The sequence below is a fragment of the Ambystoma mexicanum genome, chromosome 7p (assembly GCF_040938575.1).
Source record: "Ambystoma mexicanum isolate Mex_15411 chromosome 7p, UKY_AmexF1_1, whole genome shotgun sequence".
NCBI classification, from domain to species: domain Eukaryota; kingdom Metazoa; phylum Chordata; class Amphibia; order Caudata; family Ambystomatidae; genus Ambystoma; species Ambystoma mexicanum.
Window position 1 is genome coordinate 650,245,701 of NC_090939.1, and position 27,557 is coordinate 650,273,257.

At 48.7% G+C, this 27,557-nt stretch overlaps 1 protein-coding gene across 1 annotated transcript in view; it reads right to left on the minus strand.

Annotated features, from left to right (window-relative positions):
• The window catches only part of AFF3 (ALF transcription elongation factor 3), a 2,498,221-nt gene that overhangs the window by 816,154 nt on the left and 1,654,510 nt on the right, over window positions 1-27,557 (minus strand). The window contains exon 7 of the mRNA XM_069636694.1: window positions 7,506-7,557. Within this exon, the coding sequence (XP_069492795.1) occupies window positions 7,506-7,557 (52 nt within the window). The remainder of the gene's footprint in view (window positions 1-7,505; window positions 7,558-27,557) is intronic.

A 27,557-nucleotide genomic window follows, 5' to 3' on the forward strand; every position in this document is an offset into this window, starting at 1 on the left:
TTCTGAGAATGATGATCATCATTATAAGAACGATAAAGGTTGCGACCCTTGTGAACCCAGATTGCAACACATGATTCTAGAAACCACTGGAACTGAAAAAGTACAAGAGGAAAGTGACACAGATAAGGATACGGGGTGGTTGGACAACATACTCCACCTGTACTCTGTGTCTTCAAAACACAACCTGGAAGATTTAAAGTGGAAAGCCAGAGCATGTAACAGGCACGCCACCAACACTGCCACTTTCATGGCCAGACAAGCTTACTGTAAGACATGTCCTAGCTAGCAAAATGCTTCCTAAGAGATACCGCGTCACCTGTGTCTGTCCATTTCTAAAGAAACTCTTATAGTAATCACACAACTGCGAAACAAATGTTGCAGTAAAATGACCCCAATCTGAGAAGGGGTTCAGTCGAATGTTCTTATTGGGTGTGTTGTTGACTTTGATTAAGAAGAAGCAAAAGCTTGATAGGCCTTAAGTTGAAAGCTGGGGCTCTGTGGAAAGAGTTCGGGTGAGATCTTTGTGGTGATCTGTGGCCATGATCCGGAATAGCGGGTCAGAAGGACCCATCTTCATGATGCAGAAAAGGATGAGGTAAGAGCTCTCGATGTAAAGGATATTGGCAGGATATGATGGAAGATTTTTGGACTTATTTTCTGATAGCTGAGGGGGGTAGATGGAGAGCAGGGATGTCTTATTACAGTTTTGCTAAAGTCAAGTCACAGGGGCCTTGTTTAAAGAAGTGCTTCAACCTTAGCACCTCTGCCTGATCTACAGAACGGGCTGACAAAGGCGATACAGAGGTGGGAAGCTGCCCGGCAGAAACACATCTACCCAGCAGATGCCACTCACCGCCTTGCGGCGTCAAGGAAAATGGCCCACCAGGCAGCGGTGGAAGGTGGCAGCCCTCTTCTGAGACCTTCCCCTGAATCCAGAAACCTGAAAGAATTGCCCGTAGATTGCTGAGCATGCAGACCACGGGGGAATAGAATCAGTGAGGGTTTCCCTAGTTAGGGGAGTGGGGCAGCAGGGATACCTCCACCCACCTGTAAATCAAACAGTGTTTTCTGCCTCCGGTTTTAAAGAGGCAGTATAAAGGCAGAGGAAGAACTCTGCCCGATTGAGATGGCGGAGGCTCCAACTCTAAACTGGGTGGCGAACTTTGGATTTGAGAAACAACTACTGTGAAAAAAGGTGGTCAGACACAGTCTATTGTAAAGCATCCTGAAAAGCAAGGAAAGACACTGGGGGTCATTACGAGGTTGGAGGTAACCATGCTGCAATTTGCGGCATGGCTACCTCCTTACCGGTTACCGGGTCCGGGTTCCACAAATGAGGACTTACCGGGCCATTCCAACCTTGGAGGACCCGGTAATTCCTCATTCGAGGAACCCGGACCCGGAACATCCCCATTCCCATTCGAGCCCCCATAGGGCTCAATGGGAATGGGGAGGGAGCTAACAAGGGGCCCGTTAATAACGGGCCCCTTGTTAGCTCCCTGGTCTGCTAGCGGGACCCGCTAAGGGCACCTGGTTTTACCAGGCGCCCTTTGCGGGTCCCGAAAGCAGACTCGTAATAGGGCAGTAAGGGGTTAATGGCGTCGGCACCATTACCGGCGCCATTAACCCCTTACCGGCCAGCTCATAATGGCCCCCACTGTCTAGACCACAAACGGCTAGCTCTCTAGGCCCAAATCCCCTAATCCCTTGTCTTCGGCAGGTGTTGTTCTCACGGGTATAGTTTTCCCGTATTCATGTAAAGGGCTACAATTTCATGTTCTGTTATATTTGTCAGAATATTTTTTATTTCACAAATCCGTTTGACGTTTGAAGTGTGGATTCTCTTTTCCATTGTAATCAGCCAATTGATTTTAAGTATGGGTTGTCAGCATTTCAAATTCATCACCACGGCCAAACAACTGTACCTGTAGCCACTAATATTGTAATGATTAGTCGATAGACTATTGTCACATGCAGATGGACCCAGGGCAACATCTGTGTAGACTAGCAATGATTTCTCTTCAATGGCCGGATATATGTGTGTCTTCATGTTCCTTTGACAGCAGTGTGCAGACCTTTTAAAGGAAGTTATTTCTCTGAGCAGAAATAGTAGCAGAGAATTTCCTCGGTTCAATATCTGAAACATCAGTGAGGTTAATCATATCTAGACTTGCATAATGCACTAGTCCACTGAACTGCCCCACCAGCGGTAAACAAATACACTATGGTACAGCTCAGCGAAAGGGCTGGATCTAGTACCATGGTCAATACATCCAGCTAAGCGTTTCCATGGAAAGTCAAACATCACCAATTTATAGACTGATTGTTTGGATCATTGTCACTAACACTTAATTTGTCAGGTTTTGGACGCTAATTCATTCAACAATCCAATGCATTCTGGGAGTTCTAAACGTGGTCCTCTTTTGAGCCAGTCATAGCGCAAGCACTTGCAGATAATGTCTGCAAAATGAAACCCTAAAACAGGAAACATGTTAAATGACACTAAGGCCCACATTTGATGCAATGTTTCTATTATTCAGAAATAGCACTTCAAGCATCTTGACCAGGAACTCTTCACACAAGATGTGACAGGATGCCATCTCTAGGGGTTGATTTATAATGTAAAATGATGTGGGTAAATCTGTCTCTCAAAGTTACATCTGCTAATCAGATCCCTCTTCCATAATGCTACATGCTGAGAACATGTCTCCCACTAAACCTGTCAATTAACTCCTCTCAGCAGCTGCCGTGAGTTTTCGCAACTTGGCAGTTATGACATGTGCATTCCTACCAACAGCCTGATGAAACACAAAGTTCCAATAGCCAGGGACTGCCTTTAATTGTGTTCTGCACTGATCAAACATTCTATAATTGTGTGTCTCAGAGCCTGGTGGCAGATTAAACTCAAACATAAGCCATGTCTAGTTTTGACATGGTGGTCTCTATGACTCTACATTTATACTGGCCAAAACCTTTCGTTATCATTTCATTTTCTGATTAACTGCTGGTGACTAATTTCACTGAGAGGGCCTTATGTATATCAGCTGTTTGAGGCTGTGTTTCAACCAAAACAACGATTTAGGCCCAACCCAGAAAACCTCCCTTTTGATTTCTCTTGGAAGGGTTGTCAACTTTTCCAGAGTATAGACCAACTTCACAGGTGGTCACCCGGGAACCACTGCTTCAATGGTGAGCCCTGTCACACCAAAAGAGAGCTCACACTAGGACGGTAATTACTAGCAACACTCTGAAGCAGAGCAAACAGAAGAGAAGGCAGAGTTAGAGTAGTCAAGAGGGGAATACCAGCCCACAGAAGCACCCCGCCATCTTGGAATATCTAAGTTCTACCACACTTCCTGTGCTCCTTCTTCACTTCTGGGACTGACATCATCAGTCAAAAGACTCTGAACACAGCATTCAGGATTGGACCGCTTACAGAATGCTAGAAGGGGTCAAATCAGCTGTGGCAGGTTGCCAATTCAAGGGGATAATACCACTTTCTCTTCAATAATCTTTGCACTACAGAAGAAGAAGGATTTCACATGGAACTTTATTTTGGGTGCAAACTGTCCTAAAGTCTTATTTCATAGAGGTGACGATACAGACTTCCACTTTCAAGAAAGGAGCCAGGCATTTCCTTCAAGCATCCAAAGGGAACATTTAGGGTGACTTGCTGACTGGGCAAGGGCTGCTACCAGAGTCGTATTTAAGGGGGGGGGGCAAAATGGGCACTTGCCCTAGGCCCCAACTTTGGAGGGGGGGCCCAGAAGGATGTCTGGTTGAATCAAGTCAGCTCTTATTGTTCACCAAATTTAAATAGCACACGTCAGGATATGTTATGGTGTGCTGCTGAGGCTCTAAACCTTTTGCCTTTCTGTTGTTCACAAGTACATTCTGCTCTAATCAATTAATCGTGTAATGCTTTCTGTGTTTACTGTAATATACATCGTTTTGCGTTCACTATGGCACAGCTCCTGTAGCATTCTCACCTTTCTGTGGGGATTAAATTGATCATGTGCAAAACCCAAAGGTGAAATGCAAATTGATACATTTGAATGCCAGAATGGGGCAGAAGAGGTCAGTGTTTATATGCAACGTTACAATTCCAAATTCCAGCAAGGACGATTCAGCCTTTCCTATGTCTGAAGTTGATAAACCTGCATGTATATGTACTTTGTGTTGTAGCACAACAGGTGCCATTATCACCAGGCACCCAAAGCAGATAGTGGTTGCTATAGAAACTAACATACCATCAGTATGGTGATGGTCTAGGTTTGGATTGTCCAGATGAGGAGTTGTAAAACCTAGGTAGTCACTTCCAGTGATAAGCATAAGTGTTAGTCCAACAGGAAATTATGTGAAAAATTCAAGAGCGTGGAACCAAAACATGAATGCTTGTACCCGGGCTTTGGACAAATCATCTTATATCACTGACATTACTGTGCTGCCTGCTGTGAAAAGGTTTGCCTTCTCACATGCTGGTGGCAATGTTTAGCTCATTGCCTGATATTTCATTTTATGCAGGTCATTAGAGTGGAAGGACAGAAGAGAGCAGACCATGTATCGCAGGCCACTGGCAACCTTATTTTAAGGTCTGCTTATTTGACACAAAGAACAGTTTGCTTTTTTGTGCAATTCAAAGGTTTTTCTGTGTTTTTAAATAACATTTTCATAAGCCTGTGTTTTGGGTCTATTTAGAACTTATAAATACAAAAGAAAAAAACAGATGAAATATTTCAAGATCACATTCATTAGTATGCTGGTACTTCTATACTTTGCTTGATGATGGAGACAATGAAGCTGGAATCATTCCCATTTTCCATAACATGCTTCTATAGTGTTTTGTTTTTTACAATGGTCATGTTGGGTTATGTGATTTGTGTACTTTCCAAGTCAGTTCTATATAATGGGATTATTTTACTTCATGGTAAGAACTGCAAAAGAAAGTGGCAAAGTACAGAAATTGCAGAGTGGGGGCGAATTCCAGCTTTGCCTCTTAACCAATATGTGATCCTTGGCATCACATTTGATCTTTTATTGCCCAACCTGTCAGAATTGCCAGTGCGTACACCTTTCAAAATTGTTAGCCCTTGAGAGTGATTTTCTTCTTAAGGTATAATCTTCAAAAGGCCCCACTCCTGTCTTCACTGGCTATAGTGTTGCTTCCTCTATAATAATCGTGAGCATTGATCTATTGCACACCAGACACTTGTTTATTTGCTCTTTAATGGCAACACTACTTGAAAACCATGTCTCTCCTCTAATCTCAGTGTGTCTCGATTCTGACACCTTCCTGGTAGCTTGTAATCTTCGTCCTATATCTATGCTATGGGACGTGTAGCTTTCTCTTTGCTTCCTCTTGGACTCCTGTATCCTTGCTTGGGCACTTTTGCCCCCTATGGGGGGCTCAAATGGGAATGGGGAATGGTTTGTTCAATGGGGACTTACCGGTCCCTCCAGGGTTGGAATGCACCGGTAAGTCCCCATTGAACAAGACCGTTGCCGGACCCGGTATTGGAGGCAGCCATGGCGCAAATAGCACCAGGGCTACCTCCAATCTCGGAATGAGGCCCTATGTCCTGCATTTATACTGGTATATCTTCAGCGTGACTGCTATTGATGACATGCTCATGTACCTATGCTAGAACACCAGTACCCTCATTGTGGACTGCTAATGTTGCCCTTGAAATGCTACTGTTTTATTATTCAGATTACAGCAAGATTTAAGGTGTTAAGGGGACTGGAAGTGAGTTGCCCATGCTTGATGCGAGGCAGCATATCAAGCTACAGTTTGTGATTGCAACAAGGGGGCGTGACCAGATATTCTGGATCTCTTCATTCCTTTGGTTTGGGGCAGAGAGGGCCCCAAAGGTGTTCATGCCCTGGGCCTCACAATTGTTAAAACTAGCCCTGGCTGCTACAAGCTGAGACCCCTAATTCCCAGGAACCTCTTCCCTGAAGGTGAGTGGCAAGGGCTCTCTGACAACCTTTCTGGCTGGGAAGTCCAGAACAAGGATACACCTTGCCCCTGCAAACCCTGGATGAGGTCCTCTAGCGATCAGAAGTTAAGAACCAGCTTATCCAATTTATCTGCTTTTGAGCCTGCTTCACCACTTCAAGTCTATTTTTGAGCTACTGCAGCACCCAGAGCTGACTTTGAAACTCATGACTTTTCGATCCATCTCGGCACCAACTTGCCCCACTGAAAACCATTGTTTCGTTTCGTCTTGAAGTCGACTTGACCCAGTAGTAACAATCGTCTCGACTCGTTTTGCCGCTGACTCAACCAGCTGGATGCAGTCATCGGAACCCATCTCAACGCCGACTTGACCCGCTCAAAGAAATCGTCTCAACCCATCTCAACACCACTCGACCTGCTCAAAGTCATTGAGTAGACTCATCTTGGCGATGATCTAAATGGCGGAAAAGTGCTTAGAAGCCTGTCTCAATTTTGTTGAGATCCAAGAATAAGCCTAAAAGGGTATTTGAAGTGGCCTGTCCGCCTGGCTTCCCTTAAAGGCCCCCACTGATATTTTAAGACTCCACTCCTTAACTTTAAAGACTTTTTTCATTGAACCCGACTTTGGGCAGCAAATATTGTCTCTGTCCCTCTGTGATCTGATCCAGAGTAATCACTTTCATAATAAAGTCTGCATATCTGTGCCTTCTCTTATAGGGGTGGGCTATAATGTTTTTAATTAGTGTGTTTATATTTCTAGATTAGTTAAAGTGTCCTGTTTTTATAGAACATTAGCTGGAAATTCCTTTATTTTGGATCTACAATACTGCTTCCTTCTGTGCCAGCTCACATCACTCTTGAAGGGTTTAACCTGCCCTCTTTCCACATTACCACAAAAGGTAAGGGAGGTATACCAGTTGGGATGTGCCTTTTCACCTTTATGACTGGCATTACTTCTGCTTTGGTAATAGTGTGGGGCTGTGTAGGCGTTTTATTCATTACTAAACCCTGTACTCCTGCAGGATGTTAGTCATTTCGTCCCACCAGAACTATGAAGTAATTAGAAAAATCAATTACTGATGAGGGTGCAAGAACGTTTTGGGACAAATGAATGACAACACAGACTACACACGTCACTGCCCTGTGGAGAATTGACAGCAAGCCCTGCCTCTATGGTACACTCAGTTACTAGGTATTGTTGGCAGTACATTTTTCAGTTAAGACTATCAGGCTCTTTCACGTCAAGGATAGGGGTGTCAGGTCTTATGTCTAAGAGAGGGGGATCACTGAATTGGTGGGAGCTCAGGACTAAGAAGGACCTGAATTGGGAGTTTAGTGTAAAAACGCAGCACCTTTGAAAAATGAGTGTGTGTCAAAATGCCTTTTTGCCTGAGGCGGTGGCCCTGCACAGTGTAAATGTCACACAGGGCGATGAGGCTCGAGCGTCATTTACTCTATTCTCAAAATGGCTTCCACTTTGCTTGGCAGGTCCTCACACATCATCACATTGCTCAACACAGCTGATTAAAACACGAAAATGACTTACGAAATTCGCGGTGCCGCAAGAGCTGGGTCTTTTGAGGCTGCATCTTCTCTCCCTTGACATAAAAAGAAAACAAGATAGTTCAGTCCTCCATGGAATTTTTATGCAATTATTGTTTCGTTACAACTTTAGGCAACTGTTTTATGTAAAAAAAAATAAAGATAACAGATACACATTTGAAAGGTCCTTCATAGCCTGCCGGATTGATCTGCGTGGTAGCCTGGCTCTTGCCAGCATTTTGTCCTGGGCGGTGATTTCTAGCACGCGCTAAGGTACTTATTTAGATCAAGCATCTGAGCTGAGAGCGGGGAGTGCTGCCAGAATGTGAATAGGCCACAGAAGGGACTCGTTTTCTCCCCACTTCAGTTTATTGAATAACCAGAAAGTGAAATCCATTTGCATTCTCGCAAGCCACGGACAAGGAGGCCATTTTATTCACCCTCCAGGGAAGCTTTTCCTGCTGTCGCTGCGCTGGCATTCTAAAGGACTTGAACAAGATCTGCAAGTGATGCACGTACGTACTTCCACCATCTAGTTTAGCAAACGGCTATATAGTGCCCACGAGTTGGGACTTAATAAAAAAAAATACTTCACCTAAGTGATATAGTCCGACCTTAAGTGCAATATAGGCATTTATGTGCAAGTAAGTGGGTTGTGAAATGGGAGCGGAGTAGAGAGGCCGGCACCAGAGAGGTCATCACGAACCATGGCAATACGAGCAATAATTGCCCGGAAGACCTAGATCCTGATTGGCTGTTATTCCAGTGTTCCACTCTGGGTGCTAAAACATTTTATAAACCAAAGTAATGACATGTCACCAGGACAATACTTTTCCCGTCCAGTACTTTGATTTACCACTCTAATATATTCTACGAGTGGTAGTATTGGATTTCTTAAATTTAACAAACTGACTTTACGCACCTGACCCCAATGGTTTATAAAAGAAAAGCCCAGTGTACAACTTCTATTGATAAAGGTTTATATAGTGATAAATCAGCTTATGGTTGCCCAATAGCTGCATGTTGGACTTAGGGTGCGCTGTGGCGCAGCATACATACTTAAGCTTTTGTCTGGGAAATGTGCACCTTCCATCCAATCTAGGAAATTGATGATATACTTAATGTAGGCATTTGTAACCGTGCTATAAAAGGGGAGACATTATTTCATGTTTCCATAGAATGTCATCTTTATAAAGTTATATGGGGAAACATGTTTACCATGTTGGGATATCAAATTATATTCGATCTTTGGACGTCTGGGCCAAGCTAATGGAGGTTTGGATAATGATCAGTGTTTTGCCATTAATAGATTTGCTAAATAACATTAGGTGCAGCCGAATATATAATACTTGGGAACGCTAGGGATCAGGAAGAAGTAAAATGGAAAATCCTGGTGGAACTATCCTTGGATATTCCATACACAACCTCTATGGATAACTTGGATCATACATCTTGCTACTGATAGGCAACTGAGGATAATGCTGGAGTCAAACAAACTATGACATTTCAACCTGCTTGTGTGGTATTGACTTCCATCCTACCCCTAGCAAACATTATAAAAAATCAAATTCAGATATAGAAGTAGCACCTGGCCACCAGATTTCTTAACATACATATTGAAAATCAGGAAATCCATTTTTTGTTAAACAGCTATGGTTGCCACCTACACAATATGCGAAATGTTGGGAATGCCAACAGTATGTCACAAACACAGAGTGGCCACATTGATTAAATCCTGTGGGGTATAATCAAAGTCCCCAAACCAAATGGAACTGCACGCTGAAAAACTGGGCCTATTTAGGAAGACTATGCAGAAGTCTTTCTGCAAGGGAAACCCAGAGAAGGCTAAAATAAAAAAGTAATCCAAGTGCAGATTACAAAAGCACATCAATTGCATTGTGCTCTGAGAGGTAAATGCAGCAATTTTTTTCACTGAAACTGTTACCCATCAAAAGGGGGTGCACTGTGACAATTCAGACCCACTTTTCTTTTTAGCAGAAAAAGGATCAGCAAGTAATTAAACATGTATCTTGTTAATGACTGAAAGAAACAGCCCTGCACTTTCAGTGCAAAAGAAAAGTGAATTCTGATCAGTAAAACACACTGTATGTCAAAGAATAAAGGCTGATGTTAGAAAATGCAGTATGTGAGTTTATTTCAGCCAAGGGCAATCAGCAGAATTTAATCAATCAATCAATCAATCAAATCATTTTTTCTAGGGCTCACTTTTGCCAAAGGCATCACAGCGCTAACACTGAGGGAACGCAGGAACAGAAAAGACAGAAAAAGGAAGCAGACCCCATATATGAAAAGAAAGGTCTTGAGTTCCTGCCTAAATGATGCAAAGTCATCATTATTTCTTAAATGTGCGGACAGAGAATTCCATAGCTTAGGCCCAGCCACGTAGAAAGCTCTTCCACCCAGCCGCTCTCTTTTATATAGAGGCACACACAAGAGGGAGGTATTTGTGACCTTATAGTTCGGCTAGGATTATAATTATAGAGCTTCTCTTGAATGGCTAAGCAGCCTTTGCCATTTCGGGCACGATGAATCATGCACAATGACTTGAACTTGACCTTTGCTTCAATGGGCAACCAATGTAATGATTGCAGCACCCTGGTTACTCGTCTTCCAAGAGGTACATGTTTTGCCAAGTGCACTGCTGCATTCTGCAGCTCTTGCAAGTGATGGAGGAGATAAGATGGCTGAGCCAGGTAAATCGCATTGCAGTAATCAATGCTGCATTGATACCTGCTGTCACAATATGAGCATGAAACTTCTCAGGTACGAGTGGCTTCCCCCACTGCCCAGCCTGGTTTGTGCATCACAACTGTTTACAACTGAAAAAAATGTGTCACGCCTGAAGGGTGTTAGAACACAAACTTTCTCTAGACTTATTGTCTCTGCAGGAGAACTGGCCCTGGCTGGTGCACGACCAGAATTTAGGGGGCGGGTGTGAAAATAGGGGCTGCAATCAAGGGAATATGAAACCTCAAAAGAAATACGGGAAATAGAAGCCTTTCAGATCGGAATGATGGTCCCCTTCAGATAAGAGGACAGGCCATGTGACATCACAGGGCCGGCCTAGCTCATTATCTGCAGTGGGAGATCTCTGTTTAGCAAATGCATCCCACATTTATGATCTGCAGCCACCGACTTCAAACAACAAAGAGACTAATACAAACTCTGGTCACAGGCTGGCCAGGAGAGACAAACGGCTTGGAGGAAGCAGAGCTCCCATTTGATATAACATAAAGATTTACTATTAATTTAAAAGGACTATTATAACTTAGGCCTTTTTCCCAGCAACCACAAGTCATACTGCATTGATTTATGTGTCATTTTTTAGATAATTTCCAGGTGATTTTGTGGAAATAGAATTCCTCCAACTGTGACTTAGGGAACTGTAATGGCCATCTAAAATGGGTTTCTGGCTGATCTGAAAATGTCCCGAATTTAAGAGTTGGCAAACTGGTGAGGATAAAATTAGGAATGTGGGGAGTAAATTGCATGTTCATAACTGTTATGCTTTTTGTGTAAATGGAAAATTGCCACACGGCCATACAACATGATGCGGAAACGGCTGTTGTTTTATTAAATTCCCCATGAGTAGCTGAAGCAGAATATATTTATATTATGGCAGTTACTAGTAACATTATGAAGTTCTGCTACAAAACTAAGCTTTGCCCAAAAGTGGACATAGAAACAAAAGGGGATTTCAAATGGAAGTTACCATATGTCTGTTCCAGACTCCTAAAACAATTTCATAGAGAGGGGCTGGATTTGGGAGGAGAGAGAAGGGTAACAGTCTAATCCTGGGTGCGAGAACTCTTGCAGGGAGCTGCCCCAGATTGTAAACTTGATGGTGTCATTACTGCTATATAAAGTGGATGCACAATGAAAAAGAGAGGGAGAGCTCCTAAAATTACCATTGTGACAGAGCTGCTGACATTTACCATCTGAAATCCAGAAGGAAACCCCAATAGGAGATTTTTGCTGAGATTGCATCTAGGTGGAGCTGTCCATTGCTGGGAAGGCCTCAAATCTGACAGGGTACTATAGTGGAGAGCCAGGGCCATCCTTGAGAGTAGAGTGACCATACCCCTGCCCTGTCCTTCCAGAGAGTCCTGAAATGTAGCTGGCTTTCCTGAACTTTAAAGAGATTTTCAATGCAAGTAGACTTAAACCCTTTGCAACCCAAAGGTGGGGGAATCTGCTTGCCTTAAATCCTTTCCCTTTATAGTGGGCGGGGGGAGGAGGGGAGGTGGGAAATAGTATAGATCAGTAGCCTGTTTAACTAAAAATATTAATTTAATTAATTCCTCTTGGCAGAAAACCACAGGGTGATTTTTGTTAAAATTCGAAATTAACAAAGCTCATTCTCAGTGTGCGCTGAAAACTATAAACTGTAATTTAATTGGGTAATCCTATTCGTCCAACTTCCCATAAAACAGGCCTTTAAGTGGTGGTGATCTAAAATCCAAAATTCTCAAATCATCCCAATATTTGTCTGCCCCGCTTCCCCAACACAGGCCTTTAAGTGGAGGAGGGTCTGCAATCCAAAATTCCTAAATCATTCCCATTTTCTGTACGACTTCCCCATCACAGACCAAAGTAGGTGGAGTCTGGAAAACAAACAGCTAAATCACCCTTTGTTTATGTTTTTATTTTTTTTAAACATGTTATTATTACATTTCAAATTAAAGACTTACATTATCGAACATACAAACTTTAAGCAAACCCCCCCTCTTCCTCCCTCCTCCCCCTTCCAGCAGTATCATCCATCTCATTGCTGCAGTAATGTGTCGTAGGAGTCACATCATGTCCAGCATCCTTATTCTGTGAGGGCACCATTGTGCCATATAGTCACTATACAGATATGTCAAAACTGGTCCCCGATCCTGTTTAAGCGATTCTTGAACCCCTTGGATCATGTATGTTAATGACTCCAGGGAGACAACGCTTCACACTTTCGGCAGCCACTCTTGGGCGTTGCCTGCTGTTTTCTCCTTTGCGTGATGACCAACCACGCTGCTATCAACAGGATCATGACTCCCCTCTTTTGCGCTTTGGTGAATGTTTTCGACCCTGGGTCCCACATCCCACACATCCAGAGTTTGTCCTCCTTTAGATCCACCTAAGTGAACATCTTTTGTGTTTGATTTTTCACCCCGTCCAGAACGTCTGAAGCACTGGACAGTTCCATCATATATGCAACCAGTCTCCCACCACCTTGCATCCCAGCCAACATTGGTCTGACATGTGGGGAAACAGTGTATGGATCCTTTCTGGTGTGTAATGCCATTGAAGGAGTATTTTAACCCACATTTCCATCAACTGAATGGAGTGTGTCAGCTTCAGGATCACTCCCAGAGGTACCCCCACTGTCCCCTTGAAATGTTCTCCCCCAAGGTTCTTTCCCATTCTTTCATGTAGTTCCATTGAACAAGCTCTTTGTGATCATTGAGGTATCTGTAGAGATTCAACATCAGACATTTTGTCCGTGTGTGGGTCGTTATATATTTTTCAAAGGGTGTCAATTGTCTTATAGCTGCCTCCTTGATCTGTGTAGTTGTTAGCCAATGTTTTAGTTGGTTGTGTCTGAATCGCTCTTTTTCTGTTAGGCCCAACTCCTAGACACACTCCTCTAAGCTTTTCAAGCTCTGACCCTAGTAAATGTCACGTATCCTTTGGCAGCCCACCCTTTCCCATTTTCTATATGCTCCCTTTTTCCATCCCTGGCTGGAATTCCGGGTTCCCATAAATTGGGTAGAATGACGATGGTTTCACTGTGAGCGCCCCTCGTGCTAGTGCAGAGTCCCATACCTCTATACTCACACCCAGTAATTCACTGAACTTAACAATGGGGTGCCTGTACCATTTGTCCCTGTGTTTATTTTAAAGGAAAAGTGTGGTTAAAACAATAATTGCCATATGCATTTACACAAATTTGTAAAACTAAACTGCTAGCCTTTTAAGCACGCAAGAAAATTTAAATTGCACAGCATTGCTTATGTAAATTGAATTCGGTCATTGGCCAGTGCTGATTATTTCTTGAAGTGAACTCTGTAGAAAGTAAAGTATTGTGATTTGTGTTTTTCCCAACCAACTTGTGTGATTCATTTGTGTAAAAAGAAGTTTATTTGTGACCCACAAAGAAGGTGGCATGTGTCATTTTAGTGTGATCTCAATTATCTTTCATTCAAAGTAATATAAATATATCTCCTGTACACCGCCTGGTTCTTGGCTCATTGGTAGCTGAGGGGGGAGGGATCCAAGGGGTATGATATGCATCAGAAATAGGGCTGAATAAAGAACTAGCATTAAACCATTGTTTGTGTGTCACCTAGATTGTGGAGGGAAAGAACTCCCTTTGTTGAGGGTGGGCTCTCAATAAACCGTTAGAGGCCACAGGTAACAAAATGTACTAAAAAGGTTGGGAATGTCAGTATTGAGGTAGGGACACTGTCAACACCACACCTACCACCACTCATTGAAGGTACAGCACAGATGTTACCTACTTAATGTTTAACCCCTTAAGTGCAGAAGGCGAACTATTGCGTCCTCCGCACTACGTTCACAGTGCGGAGGACGAGATAGCTTGTCCTCCGCGCTACTCATCTCTGGGCGGGGGGGGCGTTCGTCCCCCCCGAAGCTGATCTCCTGTCCCCGAGCACCAGTCTGTGAAAGGGAAGAACTCCCTTCCATGCCTGGGGTCGAGGGTGAGATATGATCACGTTGGCACATGCTACGTGCGCTGACGTGATCAGGAAGTGAAACTTACATGTTGAAGCCTTTAGGCTTCAGCATGTAAATTGAGCAGCCAAGCAAATGCATGCTGCTTGGTCAGTTACTGCCCGATTTGCTTGAGGGAATGCTTGTTGCAAAGGGGAGAATAGTCCCTTTCATTCGATCCTAAACCAGCAATCACCAAGGGACCAGCAGGGAATTGATTTTCGGGGTGGGGGCAGTTTAGCAGCCATTTGCCCCCAAGGAAGGCAACAAAAAAGCCATGTGCCAGAAAGGCACACTTGGGGACATTAAGGGGTTGGTTCTGTGCCTGTGGGTCTGACCCCTATTTTGCCACCCCAGAGAAGCAGCAAGTACCACTAGGCCACCAGGGATATATACTTTTGGGGGTGGGTGGCCCCCAGGTCAATCAGTCCCTGACCCCCATCCCCAATAAATGCGAACCAGATGGCATAATGTTGTTTTGCCTTCTTTGGGGGCAAATTGGTGACGCTTTGCACAGATTTGCCACCTAAGGAAGGCAAAACAACATTATTCTCCACATATAGTGGAACGTTTAGGGGTCTCAGGGGGCTGACCCAGTGCCTGTCAGCCAGCCCCCTTAGGATTCCCCCCAAGGATGGGCAGACCGTTGCTGCTTCCCTGGGGGGGGCAATATTGGGTTTCTGGAAGCAGCACGGACCACTAGGCCAACAGGGATATGATCTTGGTGGTGGACTCCCCGGATGGCCCATCCAGGCCCATCCAGGCCAATCCTCCGCCAACCCTCACCCACAAAAAATGGCAGATAGATGGCATGTTTTTTTGCCTTCTTTGGGGGCAGATTAGTGCTGTTTTGAACCCATCTACAAGGCAGGCAAAACAAAATTGGGTAATGTTGCCATAGGCACACTTAGGGGCATCAGGGGGCTAGCCCTATGCCTGTAGGGCTATCCCCCTCAGGAATCCCCCCATGGAGGGGCAGATCCTTTCTGCTTCCCTGGGGGTTCAGGTGGGCAAAATTGAAGGCCTGGTCCCATTTTGCCAATCCTGGGAAGCAGTAAGGAGCACTAAGCCAGGAGGGAAAAGATTTTGGGGTTAGAGGGCTGTTTCGCCCATTGCACGTTGCAGTACCCCCAGCCGTACTGGATCTCTGGCCGGGCCACTTTAAAGCTTTTCTCTCTGGGGAGGGATGGGGACCCTGCCGGGGCTCCCTGGGACTGCTGTTGGGCTGGGGGGCAGTTGACACATGTGCAAGGCAGGCGCCTAAGGCCAGGGGCAGCACCCCCGGCCATCCTGGAGCTCTGGTCATGCCGCACTAAAGCTTTTACCTCCAGGGAGGGATAGGAACCCGGCCGGGATGTTCCATGACCGCCACTGGGATGGGGGGGTGGTCGATACACATGCGAGGCAGACGCCCAGGTTCAGGGGCAGCACTCCCGGTTCACCTAGAGCTCTGGCTGGGCTGCATTACAGCTTTTCTCTACGGATAGCGCCAGGGACCCTGTCTGGGCTCCCTGTTACCAGCACTGAGCTGTGTGGTGGTCGACCCATGTACGAGGCAGACGCCCAAGGCCGGGGGAAGCAACCCCGGTCGTCCTAGAGCTCTGGCTGGGCTGCATTACAGCTTTTGCCTCCAGGGATGGATGGGGACCGTGCCGGGGCGCCCTTGGACTACCACTGGACCTGGGGACGGGTGAGTCACATGGGAGACAGACACCCAAGGCTGGGGGCAGCACCCTCGGCTGTCCTGGAGATCTGGCCATGCTGTATTATAGTTTTTCCCTTTGGGGAGGGCTCGGTACCTTGCCGGGGCTCTCTGGGACCACTGCCAGGCCTGGGGAGGTGTGGCCTACATGGGAGGAAGGCACCCAAGGCCGTTGGCAGTACCCTTGGCTGTCCTGGAGCTTTGGCTATGCCACGTTGCAGCTTTTCCCTCCAGGGAGGGATGGGGAACCTTCCGGGTCATCTGATGACAGCCGCTGGGCTATAGCTCTGGTTGGGCTGTGTTACAGATGTTCCCTCTGGGGAGGGATTGTGACCCTGCCAGGGCTCCATGGGACTGCCGCTGGATGGTCGACGCACATGTGAGACAGCCGCCCAAGGCTGGGGACATCACCCCAACCATCCTGGGGCTGTGGCCTGGCTGTGTTACAGATTTTTTCTCCAGGGAGGTATGGGGACCCTGCCGGGGCTCACCAGGACTGCTGCTGGGAATTTGGGATGGTCAGCCCACATGGGAGGCAGGCAGCGTAAGTACAGGGGCAGCACCCCCAGCCATCCTGGACCAGTGGCAGGGCTGCGTTACAGCTGTTCCCTCCAGGGAGGGATGGAGACCGTGCTGGGGCTCCCTGAGACAGTGGCTATCCTTGTGGATGGTTGACCCACATGGGAGACAGGCGCCCAAGGCCGGGGACATCACCCTGAATATCCTGGAGCTCTGGCCTTGCTGCATTACTGTTTTTTCTTCCAGTAAGGTATGGGGACCCTGACGGGGCTCCCTGGGACCGCCGCTGGGCTTGGGCATGGTCGACCCACATAGGAGACAGGCGCGCAAGGCTGGGGACATCACCCCCAGCAGTCCTAGAGCTCTAGCTGGGCTCTGTTACATATTTTCCCTCCGGGGAGATATGGGGATCCTCCCAGGGGCTCCCTGGGACCAATGCTGGACTTGTGGACGGTCAACCCACATTGGAGACAGGCACCCATTGCCAGGGGCAGCACCCCTGGCCACATTGGAGCTCTGTCTGGGCTGCGTTACAGCTTTTCCACTGGGGAGGAATGTGGCCTTTGCTGGGGTGCCCTGGGAGCGCCGTTGGGCTTGGGAATGGTTAACTCACATGGGAGATAGGTGCCCAAGGCCAGGGAGTGCACTCTTGGCCCCCTGGACTTCTGGCTGGGCTGTGTTACAGCTTTCCCTCCAGTGAGGAATGAGGACTCTACCGGGGCTCCCAGGGACCACCGCTGGGCTTTGGGACGGTCGACCCACATGGGAGACAGGCACCCAAGGCTGGGGACAGCAGTCAAGGCTGTCCTGGAGCTCTCTCTGTGCTGCCTTACAGCTTTTTCCTCAGGGTAGGAATGGGGACCCCGCTGGGTCACCCCATGACTGACACTGAACTTGGGGTTGGTTGACCCACATGGGAGACAGGTGCTCAAGGCCAGAGGCTCTGGCTGGCTCTGGCTGGCCTGCATTACAGCATTTCCCTCTGGGGAGGGATGGTGACCCTGCCGGTGCTCCCTGGGACTGCTGCTGAACTTGGGGATGGTCAGCCCGCATGGGAGACAGGCGCCCATGGCTGGGCACATCACCCCCAGCCATCCTAGAGCTCTGGCAGGGCTGCGTTTTAGCTTTTCTTCTGGGTAGGAATGGGGACCCTGCCGGGGCTCTCTGGGACCACTGCTTGACATATGGATGGTCAAGCCCATATGGACGGTCAAGCCACACTGGAGAAAGGTGCCCAAGGCCGGCGCCAGCACCCCCAGCTGTCCTGGAGCTCTATCTGTGCTGCATTACAGCCTTTACCTCCCAGGAGGGATGGGAACCCTGCCAGGGATCCCTGGTACCGCCGCTGGAATAGGGAATGGTTGACACACATGAGAGACAGGTGCCCATGGCCACGAACATCACCCCTGACCGTTCTGGAGCTCTGGCCTGGCTTTGCTACAGGTTTTGCCTCCAGGGAGGGATGGGGACCCTGCCGGGGATCCCTGGGACCACTGCTGAACTTCGGGACGGTTGACAAAAATGGGATGGCTGGGAACATCACCCCCGACCATCCTGGAGCTCTGGCTGCACTGCATTACACATTTTCACTCCGGGAAGGGATCGGGACCATGCCATGGCTCCCTGGGAGCACCGCTGGATTTGGGGACGGTCAATCCACATGGGAGACAGGCGTCCAAGACCCGGGGCTGGCACCCCCGGCTATCCCAGAGCTCTAGAAGGGCTGTGTTACAGTTTTTAACTCCAGGGAGCGATAGTGACCCTGCCCGGGCACCCTGGGACAGTGGCTGAACTTGTGGATGGTCGACCCACATTGGAAACCGGTGCTGAAGGCCAGGAGCAGCACCATCGGCCATCTTTGAGCTTGGGCCATGCCACGTTACAGCTTTTCCCTCAGGGGAGGGATGGTGACCCTGCCGCCGCTCCCTGGGACTGCTGCTGGACATGTGAAGGGTCGAGCCACACTTGAGACAGTCACCCAAGGTCTGGGGAAGCACCCCCAGCTGTCCTGGAGCTCTAGCTCGATGGGAACCCAGCGAGGGATCCCTGATACCGCTGCTGGACTTGGGAATGATGACACACATGGGAGATAGGCGCCCATGGCCACGAACATCACCCCCGACCGTCCTGGAGCTCTGACCTGGCTTTGCTACAGGTTTTCCCTACAGGGACTGATGGGGACCCTGCTGGGGCTCCCTGAGACTGCCGCTGGACTTGAGACAGTCGACCGACATGAGAGATAGGCGTCCAAGGCTGGGGGCAGCACCCCCAGCTGCTCTGGAGCTCTTGCTGTTTTGGATTCTAGCTTTTCCGTCTGGGGAGGGATGGTGACCATGCTGTGGCTTCCTGGGAGCGCCACTCGACTTGCGGAAGGTTGACCCACATGGCACTTCCAAGGCCGGGGGCAGCACCCCCAGATGTCCTGAAGCTCTAGAAGTGCTGCGTTACAGTTTTTAACTCCAGGGAGCGATGGTGACCCTGCCGGGGCTCCCTGGGACTACTGCCATACTTGGAGATGGTCGATCACCACGGGGGACTTGGGCGCCTGTCTCCCATGTGGGTTGACTGTCTGCAAGTCCAGCGGTGCTCCTAGGGAGCCACAGCATGGTCCACATTCCTCCCCGGAGAGAAAAGCTGTAACGCAGCCCAGCCAGAGCCCTAGGACAGATGGGAGTGATGTCCCCGCCCTTGGATGCCTGTCTCCCATGTGGGTCGACTGTCCCTAAGTCTAGCGGCGGTCCCAGGGAGCCCTGGCAGTGTCTATCCCTCCCTGGAGGGAAAACCTGTAACGCAGCCAGGCAGAGCTCCAGGATGGTCCGGGGGGATGTCCCCAGCCTTTGCTGCCTGTCTCCCATGTGGGCCAACCACCCCCAAATCCAGCTGAAGTCCCAGGGAGCTCTGGCAGGATCACTATCCCTCTCTGGAGACAAAAGCTGTAACAAAGCCCAGCAAGAGCAGCAGGATGGGGGTGGTGCTGCCCCAGGCCTTGGACGTCTGTCTCCCATGTGGGTCAACCGTCCGCAAGTCCAGCGGCGCTCCCAGGGAGCCACGGCATGGTCACCGTCCCTCCCTGGAGGGAAAAGCTGTAATCCAACAAAGCAAGATCTCCAGAGAGGCTGGGGGTGCTGCCCCGGCCCTGGGCGCCTGTCTCCCAAGTGGGTCGACTGTCCCAAGTCCAGCGGCAGTCCCAGTGGAGCCCCGGCAGGGTGCCCACCCCTCCCTGGAAGGAAAACCTGTAGCAAAGCCAGGCCAGAGCTACAGGACGGTCGGGGGTGATGTTCGTGGCCATGGGTGCCTGTCTCCCATGTGTGTCAACCATCCCCAAGTCCAGCGGCGGTATCAGGGATCCCTGGCAGGGTTTCCATCCCTCCTGGGAGGTAAAAGCTGTAACGCAGCACAGCTAGAGCTCCAGGACAGCTGGGCGTGCTGCCCCTGGCCTTGGGTGACTGTCTCCAGTGTGGCTCGACCGTCGACATGTCAAGCAGTGGTGCCGCTGAGCCCCAGCAGGGTCCCCATTCCTACCCAGAAGAAAAGCTGTAATGCAGCCAGTGCTCTAGGACAGCTGGGGACAATGTGCCCAGACTTGGGCGCCTGTCTCCCATGTGGGCTGACCATCCCCAAGTCCAGTGGCAGAATCAGGGATCCCTGGCAGGGTTCACATCCCTCCTGGGAGGTAAAAGCTGTAACGCAGGACAGCTACAGCTCCAGGGCAGCTGGGGGTGCTGCCCCAGACCTTTGGCACCTGTCTCCAGTGTGGCTCGACCGTTCACATGTCAATCAGCAGTGCCAAGGAGTGCCGGCAGGGCCACCATCCCTCCCTAGAGGAAAAAGCTGTAATGCGGCATGGCCAAAGCTCAACGAAGGCCGGTTGTGCTCCTCCTGGTCTTCAGCACCGGTTTCCAATGTGGGTCGACCACCCACAAGTCCAGCCACTGTCCCAGGGAGCCCCGGCAGGTTCTCCATCACTCCCTGGAGGAAGAAGCTGTAATGCAGCCCGGCCAGAAGTTCAGGACAGCCGGTGGTGCTGCCCCTGGCCTTGGGCTCCTGTCCCCCATGGTGATGGACCGTCTCCAAGTCTGGCAGTAGTCCCAGGGAGCCCCAGCAGGGTCACCATCGCTCCCTGGAGTAAAAAACTGTAACGGAGCACTTCTAGAGCTCAAGGACATCTGGGGGCGCTGCCCCCAGCCTCGGAAGCCTGTCTCCCATGTGGGTCGACCGTCCGCAAATCCAGTGGCGCTCCCAGGAAGCCACGGCATGGTCACCATCCCTCCCCGGACAGAAAAGCTGGAATCCAACACAGCAAGAGCTCCAGAGTGGCGGGGAGTGCTGCCCCTGGCCTTGGACACCTATCTCCCATGTGGGTTGACTGTCTCAAGTCCAGCGGCAGTCCCAGGGAGCCCCAGCAGGGTCCCCATCGGTCCCTGGAGGGAAATCCTCTAGCAAAGCCAGGCCAGAGCTTCAGGACGGTCGGGGGTGATGTTCGTGGCCATGGGCGCCTGTCTCCCATGTGTGTCAACCATTCCCAAGTCCAGCGGCGGTATCAGGGATCCCTCGCTGGGTTCCCATCCAGCTACAGCTCCAGGACAGCTGGGGGTGCTTCCCTGACCTTGGGTGCCTGTCTCAAGTGTGGCTCGACCATTCACATGTCCAGCAGCAGTCCTTGGGAGTGGCGGCAGGGTCACCATCCCTCCCCTGAGGGAAAAGCTGTAATGCGTCATGGCCAAAGCTCAAGGACGGCTGGTGGTGCTGCTCCTGGCCTTCGGCACCAGTTTCCAATGTGGGTCGACCATCCACAAGTTCAGCCACTGTCCCAGGGAGCCCCGGCAGGGTCACCATCGCTCCCTGGAGTTAAAAACTGTAACGCAGCACTTCTAGAGCTCCAGGTCCACCAACATGGGAGACAGGCTCCCAAGGCCATGGGGAGCACCCCAGGTGACCTAAAGCTCTGGCCATGCTGCATTACAGGTTTTCCCTCTGGGGAGGAACGTGGACCCCACTGGGCTGCCCCATCACTGCCACTGGACTTTGGTACAGTCAACTCACATGGCAGACAAGCGCCCAAGGTCAGGGAAATCTCCCCGAGCCATCCTAGAGCTCTGACTGGGCTGCATTAAAGCTTTCCCCTCTGGGGAGGGATGGGGACTCTGCCAGGGCTCCCTGGGACCACGGCTGGACTTGTCGATGGTGAACCCATATTGGAGACAGGCTCACAAGGCCAGGAGTACCACCCCCAGCCATCCTGGAGCTCAAGCCATGCTGCAGTATAGCTAGCTTTTCCCTCTGGAGGGATAGTGACCCTTCCAGGGCTCCATGGGAATGTCGCTGGACTTGGGGACAGTTGACCCTTTTTCTTTTCCACCCAGGTAGGGGCACCCATGCATGTAAGGTACTGTTTTCGTCTGGACCCCTGTGGGAACGTGGGAAGGTAGGATATGTGTTGTTGCCGGTGTGTTTCAGTGGTTTCCTGGCGGCAAATGTCTGAAAATAGTCTTTTTTCCCTACATTTTGGAATTTGCCGGGCCTTGTTGGTAAGAAATTCTAGGGCGATTTTCTCAAGTCTGACTTCTTTGGATTTCCACATGTTTCTTCTTTTTAGAAATGCATGGGGTTCCCTGTTTTCCCTGGTGGCTGCAACACCTCAGGCCCAAATCTGTGGGTTGTCCACAAGATAAAATCCAGTAAAAATGTTTTCTTCCCATGCCCTTTGGTGCACCAGTGGTTGAGCCTTTTCCCTTTGTGCCCAGGTCAGTGGACCCACATATGTGAGGTACCATTTTCATCAGGACACCTACATGTGAGAATGTGGGAAGGTAGTACATGTGTTGTTGCCAGCGTGTTTCGTGGTTACCTGGTGGCAAATGTCTGAAAATTGTGTTTTTTCCCTACATTTTGGAACTCGCCGCCCTTGTGTGCAATAAAATCTAGGGCAATTCTCGCAAGTCAGACCTCTGGATTTCCACAGTTGTTTTCTTTTCAGAAATGCATGGGGTTCCCTGTTTTCCTTGGTGGCTGCCCAGGCCCAAATCTGTGGGTTGTCCACAAAGCCAAATCTAGTCTTCCCCAGGGCATTTATTGTAGCAGTGGTTTAGCCTTTTCCCTTTGCGCCCAGGTAAGTGCCCCCACGCATGTCAGGTACCGTTTTTGTTGGGACACCTGTGGAAACGTGGTAAGGTAGGACGTGTGTTGTTGCCAGTGTGTTTCGGTGGTTTCCTGGTGGCAAATGTCTGAAAATGTTGTTTTTTCCCTCCATTTTGGACTTCGCCGGGCCTTGTGGTTAATACATTTCAGGGCGATTCATTAAAGTCAGACCTCTTTGGATTCTCACACATGTCTTCTTTTCAGAAATGCATGAGGGTCCCGGTTTTCCTTGGTGGCTGCGACACCTCAGGCCCAAATATGTAGGTTGTCCACAAAGCCAAATCCAGTCTTTCCCAGGGCGGTTGATATACCAGTGGTTTAGCCTTTTCCCTTTGCACCCAGGTCAGTCCACCCACACATCTGAGGTACCATTTTCATCGGGACACCTGTGGGAACATGGGAAGTTAGGACAAGTGTTGCTGCCGGAATGGTTTGGTTGTTTCCTTGTGGCAAATATCTGAAAATTGTGTTTTTTCCCTATATTTTGGACTTTGCTGGGCCTTGCGGGTAATACATTCCAGGGTGATTCGCGCAAGTCAGATCTCTTTGGATTCCCAGATGTGTCTTCTTTTCAGAAATGCATGGAGTTCCCTGTTTTCCTTGGTGGATGGGACACCCCAGGCCTAAATATGTGGGTTGTCCACAAGACCAAATCCAGTAAAAATGTGGTCTTCCCAGGGAGTTTGTTGTATGAGTAGTTTATCCTTTTCCCTTTGCGCAGAGGTAAGTGCACCCACACATGTGAGGTACCGTTTTTGTCAGAATACCTGTGGAAACATGTGAAGGTAGGGCATGTGTTTTTGCCAGCGTGTTTCGGTGGTTTCCTGGTGGCAAATGTCTGAAAATTTAGTTTTTTTCCCTACATTTTGAACTTTGCTGGCCTTGTGGGTAATAAAATCTAGGGAGATTTGCACAAGTCAGACCTCTTTCGATTCCCACGGGTGTCTTGTTTTCAGAAATGCCTGAGGTTGATGTCAGTAGTGGTTCACATGATCTTCAAATGACCAATACATGTATACACATCCTCCTCCGGGCTTGCAGTAAACACATTTTCTGACACAAATGTTGGGGTTCCTTGGGTTTTCTAGTTTCATTGATGGTGGGTACATGTCACATTCCATTAGTTGTTGTCTTAGCCTCTCTCGTTCCATATGTGTTATGTCTCTTTGTTGCTCGTCTTCTGCAGGTAAGAGCAGCTTCAATTCAATATTTTTTTCTGCAGTTGTCTTTGATTTTGCCATGCACACTTTTATTCCAAGTAGAGAAGCCAATCCCAGGATCAGGCCCCCTGTTAGTATTTTTAGGCCATCAGCTAGCCATGATGGCATCCATGACCAGAGGTATTAGAACCAGCATCCGTCCTTCTTCGTGCCCTTTAATTCTTCCTCCATTTTAGTGTGCATTTTTGCCAATTGCGATACTGCTTCTGATAACGTTCTGTTGTCTTTGTCGTTTGCTGGTGTGAACGTGCAGCAGGAGCTCCCTATTTTTGCGCATACTCCTCCTTCCATGGCTGTGAGCAGGTCCAGCACGTACCTATTCTGTCAGGTCACTAACCGTATAGCTTAGAGCTCTTCTTTTATTGCGTTAAATCTGTTAACTGTTGAGTTTATCGTCATCATTAGCTCCCACCTTGTGATCTGGAGCCACTTTGCATTTGCATATGTCTGGAACCCTGGGTGTATTATTGCTGAGAAAAACATGGCCGCCTTGCTGAGCAGCCAATGTGAGGTGGGTACTTCATCCAGCGCAGCTTCTGACTTGCCCCGTAAGTAATTTCCCTGCCTTTTCACTCTTCGTAATGGTGTCTCTCTGGTGATGCCATTATTGGATGGTGGTGGGGAAGGGGATAATGATTTTTTCCTCCGCTTGTTATTTTCATCCATTTTAGGAAATTCATCCATCTTGACATGTTTTTGGGGTACCACTAGCGAGGGTACATTGACATGTGCTAGGGAGCAGATCCCTTGTCATCCGCCGCGATTGGTGGATTCTTCCGCGTTACAGGTGGCGGCACAGCGTCAGTGTGTTTTAGTCCTCTTTCTATGGTCATCATTCTCGGCCATTCCTGTGGGCGGTGCCTGCCGGGAGTTTAAAACTTCCTTTTTCCCAGCAGACTCCGCGTTGCAACCCGCATCGGAAGTCTCCCTTCCGGGTTTATGCGCTCCCGAGGCTTGGCGCTCCTTGCTTTGCTGCGGCCTTTCCTCGCTCCACTGTCCTCCTCTTCCCTGTTCCCGCGAAGTGCTTTTGCTGACGCCTGCCTTTCTTCCTTTGGGCGCTCTCCTGTGTTTTTCGTTAGGTCCGGTTCCTTTATTTTCTCCGGACCTGCCTTTCTCCATCTTACCTGTTTCTGTCTCCCTTCTCTTCTGCCTTTCTGGCCGGATTCCCCAGATCCCTTTCTGCCCTCTCTTCCTTTCTTACCAGATCCGGCTCTCTCTTTCGGAGCTACTGGGCGGACTCACCCGTCCCCGGCTTACCTTCCGGAGGTCTCTTCTGCCAGCGTTGTTTCCCTCATCACTTCCCTCAAAGGCGCTGCCCGATCTTCACGCCATTCTGCTCGTTCGCTTCCTGCTCAGCCTTCACCGACACCTACGGAGAGGAAAAAGAAGAGAACTCAAGTCCTACGAAGGGTTTTTTCTTCCTGATTGGGTTTTTCCCTTCCTCTGGCTTGATTCTGGAAAAGGGGCCACGGAACTGCTGTTTCCTAGCGGTAACTGTGGCTTCCTTCCGTGACAAGCACATTCATCCAAGAAGGGAGAAGGATTACCTGGCCAGGCGAAACCTACAATCTACGGACAACGATTCCGGCAGCTCAGGTGAGGAGAGTGCAGAGTTGGGAAGGAGGAGGGAACGAAGGGAACTAAGGGAATCAAACAATCACATCCCTCCACAGTTAGGAGGTCATTTGTCATATGTTTTTGTCCCACATGCCCAATAGTTGTCCATCAGTACTGCTGTGCCTGATCCCATGTCTCCTATCTTCTCTATTCTCCTGCATCCCTCGTTTGTCCCTACTTTGACATCTTTGTCGTGTTGGTAACATAGCGTTGTTGTTGTGAGAGGTATTATTGTCAATGGACCGTCTTCCTTATCCAACCACATCAGCAAGTTTGCACTCTTGACCCATTCCTTGAGGCATTTATCATTTTCTTCCTGGACCCTGTTCACGGCAGCCTTTGTTAGTGTTAAAGGTTTACTTCCCACCACTCCATCCACCCATCCTTCCTTTGTGTATACTTTTCCATACATCAGCATCTGGGGGGCGTTCCCAGCAACCAGGTTCTCTGCCTGGTTCTTGTGCTCTCCATTTGCATGGCAGGTAGTCTAGTGTCACCTCCTTCGTCTCTCCTTTTACTGCCCGTCAGTTATGTACTAGAGTGCTTGTGTGTGCTGCCATTAGTTATCAAACATAGGTAATGTCTTTATGAAATTATCCTCATACGGGTAAGTAGCTTTCGATCTCCATCGAAGGGTTGCCATTTTCCCTTGGAACCTCCCTTATGTTTGGAAGAATGCAAGATATAGAAGGCATTGTGCCGTTGTTGCTGGTACTTCGGTGGCAACAAAGGTTCTGGACGCGCTCATAGCATATAGGATCAATGAGCAGACATGGCAGCTATCCCGTGTTGTGTCCTTACCAATTTTTGACATGTGCTTGTGCTGCATGTTGTTTGTGACATGCACTGTACCCGTAAGATATGTGCCAACCCCATTAACATCAGTGCAAATGCTACGCTTACCTCTCCTTACCTTCTTGTTTGTGCTTGTTGTACCACTTAACCCAGTGCTCCTTGCAGTTTGGGTTGGAGGAATGTTAGTATGGGGTGTTGCAGATACATGCAAAGCTGTGTAAGCTTGCCACACAATGGCAGCTACCAATCCAGTAGACAAAACTACCCATATTATTTTTATTACAATCTTTATTAAGGTTGTCATTATTACCACTTACCCTGCAGTCTTGCAGTCGTTGAGATGATATAGTTGCCTGCCTGAAAATCGCAGTAAATGAGCGTTCATGTATTAGCATTGGTAAGTATTTTAAGCCTGATTAACTAAACAACCGTTAAATGCCCAGGAGAAAAGTTCCTCCCAAATCCTCCTTATTGCTCTATTTCTGAGTATGGGTAGGGTGTGGTGGAGTTGTGGGTCTGATTGTGCTATATATTCTATAAATGTGTTATAATACACGTGTGGTGGTCTTTGTCTGGAGTGAGTGGGTCTTCGCAGGGCGTGAATATATTGGTGGGAGAGTGCTTCACGGTGTTCAATGGGAGGCAACATCTAAATCACTAAATTTCAATCTATCGTACACATTATAGTCACATACATTTGTCATACACAGAACCCTGCATGTGCGAGACAAAAAAAAGAGAAGAGAACATGCAAAGACAGGGTGGCACAGTGTATTCCTGATAGGTGGGTGCGTGCCGCATAGCCCTATCTATGTCGTAGCATTCTTTATTTGTACAGCCAGCATTTGTATTAAAATTCTATGTATTTTTGTGGTAACGGCCAATTTATTATAGTTCAATTAGCATTTGTGTGGGGACGTCAGATGTCTGTGAGCGCCTGACTATTGAGAGGCCTGTGCGCTCTTGTTCATTCGTGTCCTTAGATGTGTCTAAATTGGGGGATACTGAAAATTGGGCGGTGCTGTTGTTTGATGTATCCGTTGCTGGAGCGTTGGCCCTGTCGATGCTGAGGTGGGGTGAGGTTGATGCTTTGTAGGGCTTGATGTCGTGGAGGTGTGACCAGACAGTTTTGTTTTCCAGCTTCACCCCCCTGTCTGCGATGCTCTCCACTACATGGGGGCCAGTAAAACGGGGTGCGTTCCACTTGCGTGTAAAATTACGTAGGAGTACCTTGTCTCCTACTTTGATAGCTGAGTCTTTTGCTTGTCCTTGATTGTCATTGGCTTCTTGTTGATCGTTCTCTTACCTGCCCTGTGTTCGTTGGATCTGT